The sequence below is a fragment of the Boleophthalmus pectinirostris genome, unplaced genomic scaffold (genome assembly GCF_026225935.1).
Source record: "Boleophthalmus pectinirostris isolate CB_2022bp ecotype Guang Dong unplaced genomic scaffold, ASM2622593v1 HiC_scaffold_8, whole genome shotgun sequence".
NCBI lineage: Eukaryota > Metazoa > Chordata > Actinopteri > Gobiiformes > Gobiidae > Boleophthalmus > Boleophthalmus pectinirostris.
In genome coordinates this window covers 29,695,371-29,713,670 of record NW_026571515.1, presented here as the reverse complement: position 1 = coordinate 29,713,670, position 18,300 = coordinate 29,695,371, and the positions used below count along the sequence as shown (strand labels likewise).

Sequence of the window (18,300 nt, the reverse complement as noted above, 5' to 3'; positions counted from 1 at the left end):
GAGCCTAAACTCAGCACAAGCCAGGCTTGTCTTTGCAAGCTCCATGCATTTGCTTGAGTGCATTTCATAGACTCTTTGACCAAATTCTTGCACTGAAGCATCACACAGTGTTCCTTACATCAGCGCTCTAATGAGCCAGTGTCCACATTAGCTCCAGCGCGGATAGGGCCCTGTGCTCCCTCCCTGCCACGGGGCAGCGTTTTCCAGTCCACTGGACCACCAAGTCACCAAGCACCCATCCTACCAACCCCCTCCATACCTCCCCCAACCTCCAGAACTACTCCTGATCCTCACACAGAGATTTCCCCACAGATATAAGGCAGATGAAGCCCCCGGAGCAGACAGGAAATATGTTTCATACATGTATCATGGGGGGCAGCAGTGTTTGACGCTTATCATGTTCATAGTGCATTTGTCATGAGAAAGAAGTTATATCTTCTGGTCCAGAGGTAATTCATATCCAATTGTTTTATATCATAACATTTGACTGTGATATATTGTCTCTCAAGGAGAAGAATGCCATAAAATGTCACAACCCCCAATACATTCTGTGGTTACATATGACAGAAAACTGTAAATCGAATTTATCTACTGAATCGAATCTAATAGCATCTATATTACGGTTTATTTATGTAGAGTATTATTGAACAGTATAATTATTGTATACTAAAACAAGAGCTCACAAAATTACACTTACCTCAGGCTTGCCTCTTCATCAAGTTGCTCCTCAAAGCATTTATTAACAAACAATGTTTCAGAACTCTGCAAAATACAGAGTAGACATTCAGCATTAATATTGCTGAGACTGATATTGTAGAATAAAATTAGTGTAGTAAAATAGAGCCTTGTTTAACCTATTATTATCATTTAACACATTACTGCATGCTTGCAATACACACAATCCATTGTTAATGTAACAAATATTTGAAGTGATAAAACATAATAATTATTATCATTTCACATAATACAAACATGTGGTTTGTCAAAGGCTGTGTTGGTAAAGAACATGTTTGGGCCTTGCCTCCGTGTGCCCTTTGTGCAGTGGCATGTTGTACAGTTGTATTTGTTATACATTGCATGGAAGTGTCTGGGAATGAATGCCCTACAGAGACTCATTCAGAAGATAAATTGGCCTGAAATTCATTGGTCCTGCAGACAGTCTGCGACTCCTTTTGTATGTCTCACTTGCCCCCACCCAGCTACACCCATAGACAGAGACATACAGGCCCATATTGAAGCACATGTTGTATCTGTCTGTGTTATTCTGGGCTAAAGTGAGCTCAGCTAAAAGCAGGGACAAAAACACCTTTGCATCAGTCTGATGTGCGGCCTAGGGCCTCCTGGCTCCACTGGAGTGTGTGTGATTTGACAGGCCACTGACGAGAGGCACTGTAAATATCCGCCTGTCATGTGACTCAGTGAACGGCCTGAGGATCCAACAAAAGGTCAATGTTTCCTGATGCCATTGCCAACAACCAAATGAAGTGACTTCATCTTTGCTCATGCCTCTACTCCAATTTTGGAGATGGATACATTCAAAAGTGTTGCATCACTCTGCCTATGCACATATGATGATTCCCATTAGCAGCAGGACACACATTCACATGTGCAGATTACACAAGGTCTATGCAAACCAGTGAGACTCACAGCACAACCTCTGGGTTTGTCTTCTGCATGTCGTGTCTGACACTGACAGGCCACATTAACACGTCTGCTCTCCTCTGTGCACTCCCAGCTCGCCTCTTTACCCTGAAATGGCGCAAAAGGTTAAATAGCATTAGCTCCAGTTATTATAATTGGTATTATCTGTGTACACCAACAAGGACTTACACAAGAGCTGTTCAAATTAGTCTAAGCACTATAAAATAGAATAAAAATGCTACTAATATTATTTGGTTAAAAAAGAAAATTATTTTAGGTTGTACTGATTTTCTTCCCCCATTTCTTGCGGTCCTGACATAACATAACAATTATTAATGAGTAATTTAATTTAATTACATAATTTTTTTGTAAAATGTATTTTAGATATTCTTCTTTTTTCAGTTAACAATATCTATCATAGCTAATAATCCCTGCTGTAGGTAACTTTGAATCCCTGCTGTGGGTAACTGCAATAGATTTACCCATTAATTCTTCAATAACTAAGAACACCTCCGAATATGTGAATTATCTGCTGTACACCAACCATTTTAAAACATCACACTTATGTATAAATATTGTAATAATAATTCTGCCTATTCATTCATGGATTAGTAGATTGGATATTGTTACCGTATGGGCGGTAGAAATGCTTGCACTGAGCCAAGTGCAGATGGACACCTAATTAACCCCTGTGTCATGTTAGGAGGCAGCAAAGGGTCGCAGGGCCAATGCGACAGAGTTATCCAGGCAGGTAATTCATATCCGGGCATCGCTTTTGGCACTTCTGTGAAAAAATGTGAGATGACAGCAATAAGCAAAGCAAATGCATTATTCAGTTGTTTCATGGATTTTATGGCAAAAGGCTTAAAGTACTCCATGACATATGTGGTACAATTACAGGCGGTCTGCGGACACTGTTTACCCGTGGCTCTCTAAATGATCCAGTACTATCAGTGGATGCGCTGACTAGGCTGATTACACTACTGATCAGAGCCTTATTTTTACTGTAATTAGCAATTAGCAAGGCTCTCCTCCAACTTGATGAGGGGGTTGAAGAAGTGGTTTGGTGGATTATGGCTGACGTCAAAGGCAAATGCAAATGTGCACAGCTAGCTTTATGTAGCTGCTCTGAAATGGGAGCTTAGCTGGGAAATTTGTCCACATGCTCTAACCCATTCTTGTGAGTGCTGGAAGGATTGCGTGGTCCCAGTGATGGCTTTGGACGACCAGCTTCCTTCGCTTTGAAGCTGATAAACCTTTTAAAACCATGACAAATATTCTCCTGCAATTTTGCCAGAGGACAGGCAGGGAAATGAAATAGGTAGCAGGGAGCAGGAATATGAAAATTTGCCGCTCCATCAACCTCCAACTTTCAGCCAAGCAGCAACAAAGTTTTCCCTCCCAGCCCGCTTACTCTTGTACATCCTCCAGCTTATAGGATTGTCTTGAGCAGAGCTATCACTAACAATTTAAAACACTTTATCCATATGATTAATATGGCAGTTGTGATTAGGGATGGGAGGTATATCAGATCAAATATTGGCTATTGGCATCGGCTGAAATTGGAGGGTTTTTACAGATATCATCTGGTAAAAAAAAAAAAAAAAAAAAAGCTTTCCATGTACTCAGTGCATCAGATGCATCTTTTTGAACAGACAAATGAGTAAAAATGGAAAAGAGAAATTAGAGAAATTAGGCTTAAATATGCCTGTATGTTTATACAAAAATGTAACAAATTATTGCATATCATAGATAAATACATTTCATTCTTATTTATTTATTTATTTATTTATCAGACCCACAGGTGTTATCTACAGCCCAGGCAAAGAGGTATACAGGTGTAATGTGCACAGCCTCCTCCATGTCAGAGGCAGATGTGGCTGCATGGCACAAGTTGGGTGAGGGTGAGACATGAGTCAGTTTCCATAGTGATGTGGTTGAATGGAGGGGATTAGCAGGGGCAGCGTGGTGAGAAAGGACTGCAGACTTCAGTCGGAGCATGAATTTAAACAGCTCCATGTTTGTGCCTCTGACACCAAAACCATCATCTCCTCCATTTCTCCAAGTTTAATGATACAAAGCTCTATTATGTGCTTGGCTTCCTTCCATTATACTGTATTTCCCTGCATATAAATACAGGTGTAGTTTAGTAGGCGTAGTTTGAAAATGAGAGCTTATTAAAGAAATATTCAAAAACACAACAAAATATATTTTTTGGCTTCAATATGGCTGTAAAGAAAGATGCAACAGAAAATGCTTTCAATGCAAATTACAGATGGCTTTAGAGATTCAATTTGCTAAAGCATATTTTGTTCTATTAAACAAAAGGGCAGTTTTACCATTAATCTATATTGGATTGTTGCTGTGTTGTTTTCTTCATGCAGGCACATTTGTAATATTTAGTTAATGCTGAAGCCCACAGTTTGGAGCACAGTGACATTTCTTATGCAGTATATTATGCGTATGGTATTTTGTGAATCAATCACAGTGCATTATCTATGTAAATGAAGTGAACACATAGGCATTCTGTCCATAACCTTTTCACATTGACAGTGTGGCAGTTATTATTGCAGTACTGCTGTATGCATGTGTACTGTGTAGAGTAATCCACTTGTGAGGCTTTTTGACATGAGTATATGTCGGCATGTATTTCTGAGCAGCCTAGATGTGCTTTTAACCCTCAGAAGCCTAATCTGTTCCATTAATGGACTTTTTGTAAAAGTTAATTAACCATTTTCAATGATAGAAGCACAGTAGTCCCAGTAGAGAGCCATGTAAGGATGGAGAGTCAGAGAGCGATTATGCTGTTGCCTAGCAACACATGTACAAAATTTGAAGCGATTTAGTGCCCCCATACTGGTTATCATGGAGGTCATATGTTTACTAAATCTACACAGTGTGGAGCGCACCACACTGCAGTGTCAACAAAGCACCTGTCCCAGGGCCTGCTGGTGCCAAAATATCCCACTGGCTCTAAATCTAATACTGGATTTGGAGAAGGATATAGGCTTATATATTAATGATAAATATCACAATAACGCAAGATATACAAGATCCAGTTAACACAACTAAAACAACTTTGCAGGTCTATAAAATGTTAGAACAAAAGGCTGAAAGAGTACGAGTTTAGTGAAAGAATCAGTCATAATGAAGCAGGTTTGAAAGTCCGTCCCACCTCATTGATTCTACTTTATTCTACAGTGCTCTACTGCACAGGGGAATGGTGCAGTGTACTGTCCTCAGCTGGTTGGACTTATTTGCAAAGCACGTGTCTTCATGAGATATAGTAAAAGAGAAATGGATGCACACAGAGAGGACAAGAGTGTGGTCAAGGCAAGAGGCGAGACAGAGCTGCTGAGGCACTCACTTCACAGCAATTTAGGTCATGCTAAACAAATGCTATACTACACAGCAGACAAACTAAAGCATGTATCCTTGAAGTAGATTCAGCTTCTGGAGGCTGCATGAGTCGACCATTGCAACAGAGAAATGGAAAGAACCAGAAACCTATGATGTTACCAGAACAGTTATAGATATATTTTTATTATTGTGTGTTGCAGTTGTTGCCAGTGCATACAAAATACAAAGGTTGTCAAACATTGACAAAAGGTTCTACAAATAATTTTATGATTAAAGGCTGATCAGTGTTTGCAACTGTAAAATAAAGTAGGGCATATACACAGCTAAAGCAGAGAGAAAAAAACAAGTTGGTGACAATATGAATAAAATATGTGAATTGCTTCTGATTAGCATACTAATGACTAATCATCATGCTAATCACTTTGGTTTGCGGACTATGCAGCAGACACAGGGGCTGGGGAATCAAGAGAGCAGAGAAATCCAATACAGCTCCAGGAATTCAACCACAATTATGAAGCAGGTAAAGCACTCACTGCAAAGGGCTGCAAGAAATAGAGACTAGGCAGCCATAGAAGGTATACGAATCCTGAAATATCGAACAACACTTACTCTCTAAGTAGAAAGCATGTTCCAACATAAAGATAATATAGTAATAGAAAGGGATTTTTTTATTGAACTGAATTTAACACAATCCATTCAAACCATCATTCCTTTAAAATGGGCACTGCACTTATAGCACGTCAGGCTGCTGTTTTTGAAATTCTGGTTGAAGAACAAACAAAATTGCATCCTGTGCACTTTTACACTTATGTATTACATTTTACATTTGTATAGGTGAACGGCATTGTTTACCTTGAGTCTCCAAAATGCCTCAGATGCCATTCCTTTACATTCCTCACCACATTATGATGATTTTGCACCCAGTGGGCCACGAAAGAGGGGTTGACCTCAGCCTCAATCTTACTCACATAATCTAAAAGCCATTACAGGAAGGGACAAGTAATTCCGGCCTAATGGAGCAGGCACATAAAGCATTTCGCAAGGAGCCCAGTGCACTTGAAAGAGTGCACGCGGGCTGCTGAGCTGAATCAAAGGCTGCGGGTTATGGGGTCAGGTGGCGGGGCGCTCATGTCACCAGCCGATTGGACATGGCCGCGTGTACATCAGCAGGTGTATAAATATGTGTCATGTTTCACACACTGCTATGTCCGCGGGGATGCCAACCCAGATGGGAGTTTTAAATGCAGCATTTCATGTGGTATCAGTTAATAGGTTAGTTCACCCCTCATTGGCTCGCCATCTGGTGCCTTCCCAGCTTGTACGTCTGGGGATGAGATGAGGAAACATTCACACCGCTCACTGTATCGCTAAACCGAAGCCGCAGTTGACACCATGTTTTACGCACTCAGTCAACGCCAACATTGAACGCGCCTTTCAAGAAAAAGCACGTGCAACGATTTGGAAAAAGTGTCGGCATAAACACTAAGACAAGAGGTTACAATTCCAATGGTGAAAGAAACATGTATCCAAATAGTCAAACAAAGTGGGCACGCGTCAATTAACTTACCTCAAAACTTCTTCCAAAAAGTTGCATTACTTTTTGGTTGGTTGAGCTGATAAAAAACAAAACAAAACAAAAAAAGAATCCGTATTTTGAACTCATTTGGCGTTGTAGATATCCAGTTATTGTTCTCCTCACATGAAGACGACAATCCCGTGGACGGTGACAGCCAGGACTTAGGACAAGCGCGGCCAGTCCCTCCCTTTATTGACGGGTTCTCTTTATCACAATTTGCCAGTTTGGCGCACAGACACAGGCAGCGCGATGTGGCCTCACCTTCAGATCCATCAGGGGCATAATGATGCTTACCTGCCATATGTTTTCATTATAGATTCAAGGGAGGCTGGGTTAGGATGGGGCTGCTACATTTTTAAGCAGCTCATTACTCGACAGTGTTCAGTAATACAGACAAACTTAGCAAATCCAGTGCTAATTAGAGGCGTGTATACAATGACTTCTGTGTTAAAATGTCTGTGAAAAAATAACGCAATTAAATGTAACTAATGAAAATATGAATGGTAACAAACAAGGGTGCGAGCGCGCGGTGAGAGGAGCCTATGAGTTAGGCAGAAGAAGAGGAGGAGGTGGAGAGGAGGAAAGGGAGGGCGACTTTGAGATGACATTGAGGCTGTAGATGGTAGTTGAGTCTCTGCTTGTTGATGTTAGACAGTCGCGCGAGGAGAAGCGGCTGCTGCTGCCCGCGCTGAATCCATCCTCCTCCTCCTCTCGTTCTTCATCATTTCTACTTCTTCTGCTCGTTCCCTCCTCTTCCTCATCCCTGGTCTTTTCAGCACTGTTTCCCGCTGGACAGCTCCTGGCCAAGGAACAAACCCTAAAAAAGCTCCAAGTGTTGTCGCTTTTGATACATGGTCACTTTAAGGCTTTTAATGGAAGTAATATCTCTTTATGTTCCAAGACAAATCGGGAGTTTACAACTTCTTCACCCACGGGAGGGATCTACGGATACCTCGTTCGGCTTTTGTGGCAGGCGGCGCATTTGCAACACGGATCAACCATTGAATGTGAGTGCAAACCAGTTTCTCTAATCTCTTATTTTATAATTGCTTGTGTTTCAAATGTGCATTTTGATAACGCAGAAAATCTATTTTAGCAATGATTATAGACTATAGGCTATGCTCAGGTGTATTGTGTGTGATGGATGTAATGTAGTGCCACGTACCTACACGCCACAGCCAATTAAACGCAGAATTGATTGCTGTTCTCCAGTCTGATGAACGGTGCGGACGTGGCGCGCGTTGGTTGCCAATGAATTTGGACAATACAAGCTTTTACGCATTTGGACAGCCTTTGTCTCCATAGTGCGTTCGGTGCTCTGAAATTACCTTTGAGACCTCATGTTTGGATTTCTGCATGTGTCTAAGTGTTACAAGAATCTGCAGGTGGTAATTGGTCCAATTCGTTGTGCTTATCTCTCATAGGCAGATAGAAGCGCTGCGTACCCGCTAGGCTTGTATGTTCTATATCTGCTGTCTTGTTATGGGTCTCAAAGTTTATTTTCTTGTTCATATTTTTTAACGTTTGATCTATATCCATGTGTGTGCTGATCTGTTTTCACTGCTGTTAATTACGCGCAATCTGTCGCTCTTAGTTGTGGGAGCAAGTCCAGCATGACTTTGCCATCGATGGTTTTTGATGTTTGCTGAGTCTGATATGAATGAAAATGTTGCCTGGAGACAAATGTGTTCGAGACGCGGTTATATTTATTGCATTTATTTGTTGATTAATTAACCAAAATGTGCTTACTTTTACGCACATGATAGTAGAATCATGTTTTATTAACGCTTTCAGGTTGAGGGCATCTGACTGAGCCAGGCTTCCATCTAACAGTCCCAAAGGTTAGGTCTAAAACACCGCGAAGCTGCTGTCTACGTGGACAGGTGCTGAAGCCTCACGTCCGACTGCCAGGACCTTTGCCAAAGCCAGAGACATGGCGACGAACGGCACCAAAACGGATGGACAGGTGACAGAGCTCAACGAGGTGGCGACAAATAACGACAAACCCAAGACATTGGACGTGAAAGGGGGAGAAAAGAAAAAGGAGGTGCCTGATAGAGAAACATGGGTGGGAAAATTTGATTTCCTCCTGTCGTGTGTGGGTTATGCAATTGGACTGGGCAACGTGTGGAGATTTCCATATCTCTGTGGAAAAAACGGTGGAGGTAAACAGTTTATTTCTCCCTCAGAGATTTATCTAGAGCTTTTTAGCCATTCATAAGACGTGCAATCAATGCAGATTGCATTGTGTGTGTTATGCACTGAACAGTATCTAGTCTAAATCACTTTATTCTATCCATTCAGGAGCGTTCTTGATTCCATATTTCTTGACTCTCATATTTGCTGGAATGCCCTTGTTTCTGCTGGAATGCTCACTTGGTCAATACACCTCCATTGGAGGGCTGGGTGTGTGGAAACTGGCGCCTATGTTCAAAGGTACTGCTTCCATGACTGTAGTATAATGTAAAAGATTATAGTGGCCCTTCACAGGGGAGATCATTTGTATTTATAGAGGACACGTGTGAAGTTTTACTATCGCACATAAAATTTATTTTTGTGTGATAGGTGTGGGCCTTGCAGCTGCTGTCTTGTCCTTCTGGCTCAATATTTACTACATTGTAATTATTGCCTGGGCCATTTACTACTTGTACAACTCCTTTACCACTGTGAGTATTCAATGCTACATAAAATCCAATGGGCCACAAGGTCAAGGTTGTAATATCAGGTCATGCTGCTGCTACAGCTGTGATACATACCAATTCATGTGTTTTACAGGAACTTCCCTGGAGCTCATGTAACAATGCATGGAACACAGACAAGTGTTACACAAACTACAGCATTGCAGACACCACCAATCTGACCAGTGCTGTGCTGGAGTTCTGGGAGTAAGACATCCACATTTTTGTTGCATCTACTGCTTTAAAGCATCTTGCATGCAATCCTACACTGATGCATAAAAGACTGCCTCCTCTGCTGCATGCCCATGTCCGTGAGTGGATAATAGTCTTATTGTTGCTCGCTCTGACTCTTAGGCGCAACATGCACGAAATGACCGATGGCTTGGAAAAACCAGGCCAAATCCGAGTGCCACTGGCAATAACACTGGCCATTGCTTGGGTCCTTGTGTACTTCTGTATCTGGAAAGGGGTTAGCTGGACAGGGAAGGTAAGACTTTGGGTGCCCAAAGGCAGCTCTCAATGAGGTTTGTGAGAAATCAAATATTTAGCAGTGTAATATCACTCTCATCAATCATTCAGACCACAGCTAGCATTGTCCAGATTGATTTATAAGACAAGCCATCAAACACTGATGTTTCCTGATCTTGTCCTGCCTGTGGTGGCTCCTGACACAAGTTGTGTGAGCATTAAGAGGAGCAACAAGCAGCCTTAAACTCGATTCTCATTTTGTCCACTATCTCATATGAAGCACTTCACCTCCCCTGTGGTGCAGCATTTCTTTAGTCCAACACATCGCCATGGCAAACTCAATTTGGAGTGGTCACAAAAACACTCAATAACCCTACACATTTGCTCACAAACTGCATGGATTTTCTCATCAGAGTGCACATATTATGAAAACTTAATTTAAAAAGCTTCAGTTAACCCACTTTTTTTGCATTTATGAAAGAACCCATTTTCATTTTGAATATCTGAAAATTCTAAACTCATCGAGTGTCAATTTCTGACAGTGTCTGTCTTGTAGGTGGTGTACTTCTCTGCAACATATCCTTACTTCATGCTGTTCATTCTCTTCTGTCGTGGGGTCACTCTGCCTGGAGCTTTTGACGGCATTAAGTTCTATGTGACCCCTGACTTTGAGAAACTTAAAGAATCAGAGGTTTGACAAATAATAACTCATCTCTTCACAGCATTGGCCTTCAGTCATCAGATTAATAGTGGTGTTTCTGTTACAGGTCTGGCTGGATGCAGCCACCCAAATATTTTTCTCTTATGGTCTAGGCCTGGGCTCACTTATAGCTCTGGGCAGCTATAACCCTTTCAACAACAATGTTTACAGGTAAGCTGGAGAAGATGTGAAGATGTGTCTGGGGAAACTAAGAAAAATGAGTCTCTGTGCTGCTAGTTATAATTGCCAGTAATTAAATTGGTCCATTAGAGCACATTATATTTCCTTTTACAGGCTTATGTTCAAGGGCATTGAGTAACAGTCCCTATTAATGTCACTGGCATGAATGTAATAGCAGTACATGGACAAATAGGTTTAATACTGTGGCTGTGTGAACATTAGGGAGACAGCAAAATCATTACATGGTATTTCTTCTTCTGTAGCCTCATGGTTCTAGGTCACATAAAAATTTCAGTTAACACTGAAATTAAGGGACTTTAATCATAATATATTTAACTTTACTGCATGTATTTATATCACGTAAATCACATAAAAGATTTACTACAAAATATTAACCAAAATGAGGTAGAATTGTAAAGGTTGTACTGGCCGTCCATAGCTCTAGAAGGATTGCAGACTGTAGTGTTTTGGGCAATCTCAGCACAGTGGAAAAACCTAACAACACAATCTGATATCTCCTGTCCCCAGAGACTCTATCATTGTGTGCTGTATCAACTCATGTACCAGCATGTTCGCTGGCTTTGTCATCTTCTCTATTGTTGGTTTCATGGCACATGTGACAAAGAGACCCATTGCAGATGTAGCAGCGTCAGGTAAAGCACCTACTATGCTACTTATAATTTACTATTTGAGGCATTCAAAAGAAAACCAATAAACCTGCATGAGTAGAGCTCTTGAAACTGAATCTCCTGTGCTCAGGTCCTGGTCTGGCGTTCTTGGCGTACCCTGAGGCAGTCACCCAGCTGCCTGTGTCTCCTCTCTGGGCCATCCTGTTCTTCTCCATGCTGCTCATGCTGGGGATTGACAGCCAGGTAAGAGCTTTGGTCCAACCTGCACCTGACTGACTTAAACACTCAAATAGAGGGGCATATCATCCTGGGCCCTGCTCCCTGCATGATAAGCATGCCATTTTTCTGTAGTCAAAGGACATAGCTCTGCTTTGACTTTAGCTTTCCAGTGCAGATAATGAAACGGGGCACTCTTTGGACTTTGGAAATTTTCTGCAGCCCCCCCACCATCTTATGTCTTTATATTTAGTAAAGTAAAAGGGGTCAGATAAGGCCACAGAGAGCTATGATAAGACAACAGAGCAAAATCAAATATACAAAAAGACAAAACCAAAACCACTTTTTAAAATTTACCAGAACTGGGTAAATTGTTTTTGTAGAATATTTAGTTTCTTGCATAATGTATTTTCTGATATTTCACTAAAAACATTATGTAAAGTGCAGCCCTAGAAGACAGCTAATAACAGGAAAATAGGTTCAGACCGATATATCACAAAAGACATTCCATAATACAATAACTGAATGCATTCTTGGCAAAATGAGCATATAACCATGATTAATTAATACTGTCTTGCACCATAAAGCATAGTGTTAATACGTGTCAACTACAGCAGTCTGCTTTCCTGATTACAGTGTGGATAATATTATGGGATTACATGTCCAGTCTTTGGAAAATCTAAAAATGGACAAATACCCGAACCTTTAATATTTCAATAAATGTTTAACTATTGCTTATTTAATACATCAAAAGCTGATATCCATAGTAATCTATAAGCATTTGCAAAATTGATGTGGCCAAAAATATGTTCTAACCAGGAACATCAACTGAGAACAGATTCTTAATAACAATAACGTCCTGGGCATTGCTCCCCAAAATGTAATATTGGTGGAGCCATATCAAAATAAATTTAATAACATCAATATTGTGATAATGCTGCTCTTCTTTGGAAACCCTTCTATTTAATATAATAACTGTACTTTTTACCTCCACACTTGGATGCAAACTGCAATAGCATATTCACACTTATCCAACCTACATTCAACATAAGCAGCCTGTTAATTTTTTCTTACAAAGTATTGTTGCAAATGTTCCCAATGTAATGTCTCTATGCTCTCCTCAGTTCTGCACGGTTGAAGGCTTCATCACTGCTCTGGTGGATGAATTTCCCAGAGTTCTTAGGGGTAGGCGAGAGATATTCATTGCAGCCGTCTGCGTCGTGTCCTATGTGATCGGACTGTCAAACATCACACAGGTAAGCCGCTAACAATTCCAAGACGCTGACTTTTTTATTCCCTGTGTTAGCAATGTCCCATATTTTTACAACGTTATCCATTTTTATGTAACCAGGGTGGGATCTATGTGTTCAAACTGTTTGACTACTACTCTGCCAGTGGAATGTGTCTGCTGTTTTTGGTCTTCTTTGAATGCATCTCCATATCCTGGTGCTACGGTGTGTATCATCATTGTTCTGTTACATGTTTAAATAAACCCATTTTATCCAATGCAGTCTTAGATCTATGGTTACAAAACACAGACTTTTTGTGCAATACCGGATAGCTACAGCCTCAAGGTTGCCGAGCCCTCATGTGTTCCACTTCACCCTCCTCATCATCATGCATGCCAGGACGGCAGCAAATTAAAATAAATTGAATCTGAATTTTGATTCATTTCTCGCAGGTGTGAACAAGTTCTATGACAACATCCAGGAAATGATTGGCTACAGGCCCTGTCTATGGTGGAAGCTGTGCTGGGTTGTGTTCACGCCTCTCATCGTTGCTGTGAGTTGTAATATTAATAGTCATAAAATAGAGTACGATCAATAGAGTGAATATTACCTGCCTGTGGTCATGTTGGGATGAGACTGTTGTCAGGTATCTGGATGAATAAATATCTTGTGTCTCCCACAGGGGGTGTTCCTGTTCAGTGCCATACAAATGGTTCCTCTCAAAATGGGAGACTACGTGTTCCCGGGCTGGGGTCAGGGAGTGGGCTGGCTCATGGCACTGTCCTCCATGGTCCTCATTCCAGGATACATGATTTACATGTATATGGGCCTCAAAGGGACCTACAAAGAGGTGAGAGGCACATTTGTTGTGGCTGTGACAATTACTACAATATTGACTTGATTCAATATATATTAACAATAATGATGTTTCATTTTTTTGCTGATTTTCAAACAAAACTATACTGTATAACTACCTAGGGGTAGACCTAGGGGTTCTTACTACCAGCACCATCCCCCACCCATTATGGTTTCAGGAGTAAATTTGATTCATTATTCCCACAGATGTTTTAAGAAGTTATGATCTCTGTGATAACTAAACACCACAAGACCTATAATCTTATTGAAACTCTGAAACTTAATCAAATAAATAAATTAATTAATTTTAAAAATCAACTGAATTTGAATGTGTTTTTCAAACTTAAAACAACCATGTTATGGACATCAGTTAGCACATAGCAACTAAGCTGCTGTCATTGTCATAGTTTGAAACTCTCAGGGAAAAATAATGAGAAATTTACATCTGGAATCTCTCTGGGCTTTGACTGTTGAGCTCCATTGCATTTGTTGGTGCTATGGTTTGGCTGAATTTGCAAAGAATTTATTTATGTAATATAAGTGATTGGTCCTCATATTCTAGGACTATTTTATCACTGACATTGAGTGGCCCTTGCGAGGTATTTTCTATAGCAATATATTGTGTAATGATGATACAGCCCTACTTGTTACATAAGCCCTGTCTATATGTGATTTCCAGCGTATTCGGATAATGCTCCAGCCACCCGCAGTGACCAGGAGGCCTCAGGAGAACGGCCCAGAGCAGCAGGTGGAGACCAACACTGCAAACCTGTCGAGTCCAACCAACGCAGCCAGCCCCTCCACTCAGGCCCCCCCGAATGCAGCCAGCCCAGTCAACCCGCCCCCTACTGCAACCAGTCCCAACCCGGTGACTAGTGCCAGCGCGGCCCCTCCCCCTGCCAACCCACCCACTGTGTCCAGTCCAACAAACCCAGCAACAAGCCCTACCACAACCGTAATTACCACAACATCTACTGTTACTGCTAGTGCTGCTAGTGTCACTGCAACCACCAAAAGTAGCCCGACCAGCGCTGTGCCCACTGTAGGGAGCCCAGTGGAGACGGTGAACCCTCCAAGCACAACGAGCCCCACCTCCAACCTGACCAATGCAGAGGCCAACGTGTAGACAACAAGCAAACCCTCATGGAGCATGTAGATAAAAGAGAACATTACAAAGAACTTCCAAGATTTCAATTGATTCACCTACCTCCGAGGGCAATATGTGATCTAAACAGATTTTCAAAAAACATCTATCATTTCTTTTCTGCATTTGTAAAGCCAAGCCAATGATGTCTAATTGTTGGCTTGCTTTATGGAAAACAATATCAAAGACTGTTAGTGTTCACGACTACAACGTCAATCTGAAAATGTAAACATACTGTGTAATACTGTGAGAAAAGAAGAAAAAATACCTACCTAGAGATATAGATTAGAGATTTGTTGAATATCTTCATGAATCAAGTAAATACAGTGTGAATATAGTAGATGAAGTAGTGAACTAAATTGAAGAGTGCAATGGGTTTCTTGTGGATGTTTACGACGCCTCACACAACTGTCTCTGGTGTTAGCGTTGCACTCTGTGAGGTACAGGCCACAAGGTGAGCACAAGCTCAGAGTAAGCACAATGCCAATAAGAAGTTCATGATTACGAGTCCTGGAGAAATCCAGTCTTTGTTGCAAAAGATATGTGTGTGAGAGAGACTGTTATTTTTTCCTTCCTTTTACAGTGGAAAAAGAGAAAAAATACTTTTATGTGATTGAAACATTTTTAGAATTATTTTTAGGATGTTTTATACTATATGTGTTGTGAAGGAGGACCAAAATCAATAGGCAGACAAAAGCAAAAACTATGCCATTTAGTGTCGGGTTGGCAAAGCACAGGGTACAAAGAAGTACAAAAAGCACAGGGTTAGAAAAGTGATTTACAAACATTGACTATCCCTTAATGCTGACAGTCAGTCCTGTTTACTTTTTTGCATGCTTTCCTCAGGAACATCAGTAAAATATCTGAATATCTCCTGACAAACAAAAAAGAATAAGAACAGAGAAGGCCTTAAGCCAACAAATCCATTCTGTCCGAGCCATAGTCTATTTACACGACTGGGCACAAAGACAAAACACAGCTCTGTAAGCTAGCACAAACCTGGACCAACTCTGTGTCTCTGTAGTCATTCCTTTCTCCATGTGTACTGATCAAGCATAGTTTGATCTATATGTATTGAGCAATACATATGTAGATGTGCGTATGTGTGCAGGCCAGTAAGCAAGTGGTCTGTTTCTCTTTTTGTTCCCGTTGTCTTTGCTTCAATACTGAAAAGCACAAAGCTTTAATTTCCCCAGATTTTTGCCATGGCGTATAAGGACAATGTTAGTTTGCTTCTATGGCAGCTACTGTGAGAGGCATCTGGATGAACAGAACATGTTTACTTTGAAAAGCAAAACAACTGAGCGAAAATGTGAAATGGCTACAGTTCATGTCCTGTGAATTTTGTATAAAGTTACTCTGCCACAGTTTTCTCTGGAACTTTGTTGTAAAACTGTACCGTGTAAAACATGTAACTGTGAATGTCTGTATTACATTGGAAGTTATTGTCTAAATGTTGAAAAAATGGAGTTGCTGTTTTCTGCAATAATATTTTGATCACAGAAGCTAAAGCACATACCTTACAGAAATATATGAGAAAGATGATGACAATGAAGATGCTGAGGATTATATTAAAAATAGAAACTATGTCTAGTAAAACAATATTGTTTTGTATATTTTTATCTGTCTCACTGCCTAATGTAAAACAAAATATAAACATGATATGTATCTAAATGGTGTCACATGATAAAGCACGATTGTTATGTTACAAATCGAAAAAGACTGAAAAAATAAAGAGTTATAGAAGTTATAAATACCATATACGTTTGGCATATGTCGCTTATAGCATGTGTGTTTTAAGTAGCAGCCCCTCGCCTACAACCATCTTATTAGGAAATTGGGTCAGCTCAAGTATCCTGTGCTCCGAGCTGAATCCTTTAGCATTAATTGGCTATTGTTCACATCCTTGTATATAAATCTTCACAGATAATAAACCGTAGAATTACCATGTTAAAAATGTAAGAAAGAAAAATGTAGTTTTATTGAGCTCACGTGGGACGCTTCAAATTAAACAAAAGCTGTTTTTTTTGTAGACAATGACATTCCACCACGGGGGTAAAACGCAACTGGGGAATAGCAAAAACATCAAACACAAGCAGAGAAAACAGTTTGAAGCCCTTCCTTGTGGTTTATAGAGTGTCAGAAAACCCAGCTGATAGAGGCAATGGCAAGCTAGAAAAACAGCACAAAACAGCTACTGCCCTGGGGCCTGGCGTGCCCACCCGCCCCATCTCCACAACCTCTTATAGCTCAGTGTGCGTTTGTGCATTTGTGTGTGTGAGTGTGTGTGTGTACGTCCTATCCCCCACCTCCTCCTTGCTTCCATTAGCTTCCAGTGTGTGATAAAAGAGACGGCACCAGCTGACACCACCACAATGACTCGCCGTGGATAAAAGAATGAGATGTCCTCTCTTGTAGCTCGTGGCAAATTCTGTCTGTGTCTGTGTTTGTAAGGGAGAGACAGAGAATAAGAGAAGGAGGTTAGAGACGCTGGCTACTAGGCTTTGAATAATGCTCCTAATGGCCGCTCGAACAAACTAGCCCCTGATGGATGTCTTCACTGGTCTCCCTTTATTCCCACAAGTGCAATTTAGCATCATTACCTATGAAAACCAGTCACCACCAAGACGGAGCAAACTGATGTGTAGCCTCCACCACAGCCATAGATCATCATTTTGAGAAGGGGCGGACAGGAGAAGGAAGCTCTTGATTAGTTGGTGCAATCTGGCAGAAACACAATTAGTCACAGGTTAAGGTCAGCAGTTTCAAGAGCCTAAGTTATGGTCTTATTTACTGCCATTTTAGTGCTATACAGTTTTTATTGTAGCCGGTAATAGGATGACTTTATTAGGCTTGGATGCCTATAAACAGTATAGGATTTTGTAATGAAAAGGGTAATTTTAGGAGCAGGGTTTGGAACCAGCAAAGGTGGATAAACAGGAATCATATAATTTGAAAACTGAAATAACTCTTCCACTGGTATAAATGCATTACTGACCTTAAAAGGCCTACATTTTAAATTGGCTTGCCCTACATAACTGTATTTTAATGATTTGACCTACCCTTTTCAATGAGCCAATATTACAGACTGATACAGATCCTTCTGATTTCAATGAGCTTGAACTGTGTAATTTATAGTCAAATTTTAACTAGTTTATGAAAGTTTTATCTTCCATAGACACTATCTAAGTTATGTATTTTACACAGTCAGACTATAGTAGATACTTTAAAAGTTTCAAACAACGAAAGAAATATTTTCCAGTAGTAAACTTGTTTTTGTGGATAAGTTGACTGCTAGCATAACTTGTTAGCATTTTGACCAAACGTCCCAATTTACAGTTTTAAGCCCTCTGTCCCCGTCCCAGCAGATTTGTCCAAAACCACTGATTTGTCCCAGTTTTATACTGTACAAGAAATGTCCCAGGTGTCCCTATTTTTGACCAATTTGATACCAGCCAACAGTAAAAAGAAGCAAATATCGTCATCTGTCTAAAAACAACCAAAACAACGACCAAAACAAAGAAAACGTGACTATACTGACTCACACTTTAGTCATGAGTGGTCTGTAGATAACAGTTTTCTTTAATTACGCATTCGTTTCACAATTTTATTATTGCAAACCAC

General features: G+C 40.6%; 1 protein-coding gene and 1 long non-coding RNA gene across 2 annotated transcripts; one reads left to right on the top strand and one right to left on the bottom strand.

Annotated features, from left to right (window-relative positions):
• Nucleotides 1–377: 377 nt before the first annotated feature.
• On the bottom strand, nt 378–17,371 carry LOC129412326 (uncharacterized). Its single transcript, XR_008633662.1, has 5 exons — nt 17,280–17,371; nt 16,986–17,117; nt 2,272–2,425; nt 1,648–1,749; nt 378–762 (listed from the first exon to the last, which is right to left on the bottom strand). It is a non-coding gene; the product is annotated as an uncharacterized LOC129412326 (long non-coding RNA).
• slc6a1a (solute carrier family 6 member 1a) lies at nt 8,511–14,658 on the top strand. Its single transcript, XM_020930069.1, has 14 exons — nt 8,511–8,742; nt 8,882–9,013; nt 9,143–9,243; nt 9,353–9,462; nt 9,610–9,742; nt 10,280–10,414; nt 10,491–10,594; nt 11,132–11,256; nt 11,363–11,475; nt 12,573–12,704; nt 12,800–12,902; nt 13,130–13,230; nt 13,360–13,527; nt 14,212–14,658. Exons 1-14 carry the CDS (start codon nt 8,511–8,513, stop codon nt 14,656–14,658), a joined length of 2,136 nt encoding a protein of 711 aa, XP_020785728.1.
• Nucleotides 17,372–18,300: the final 929 nt, after the last annotated feature.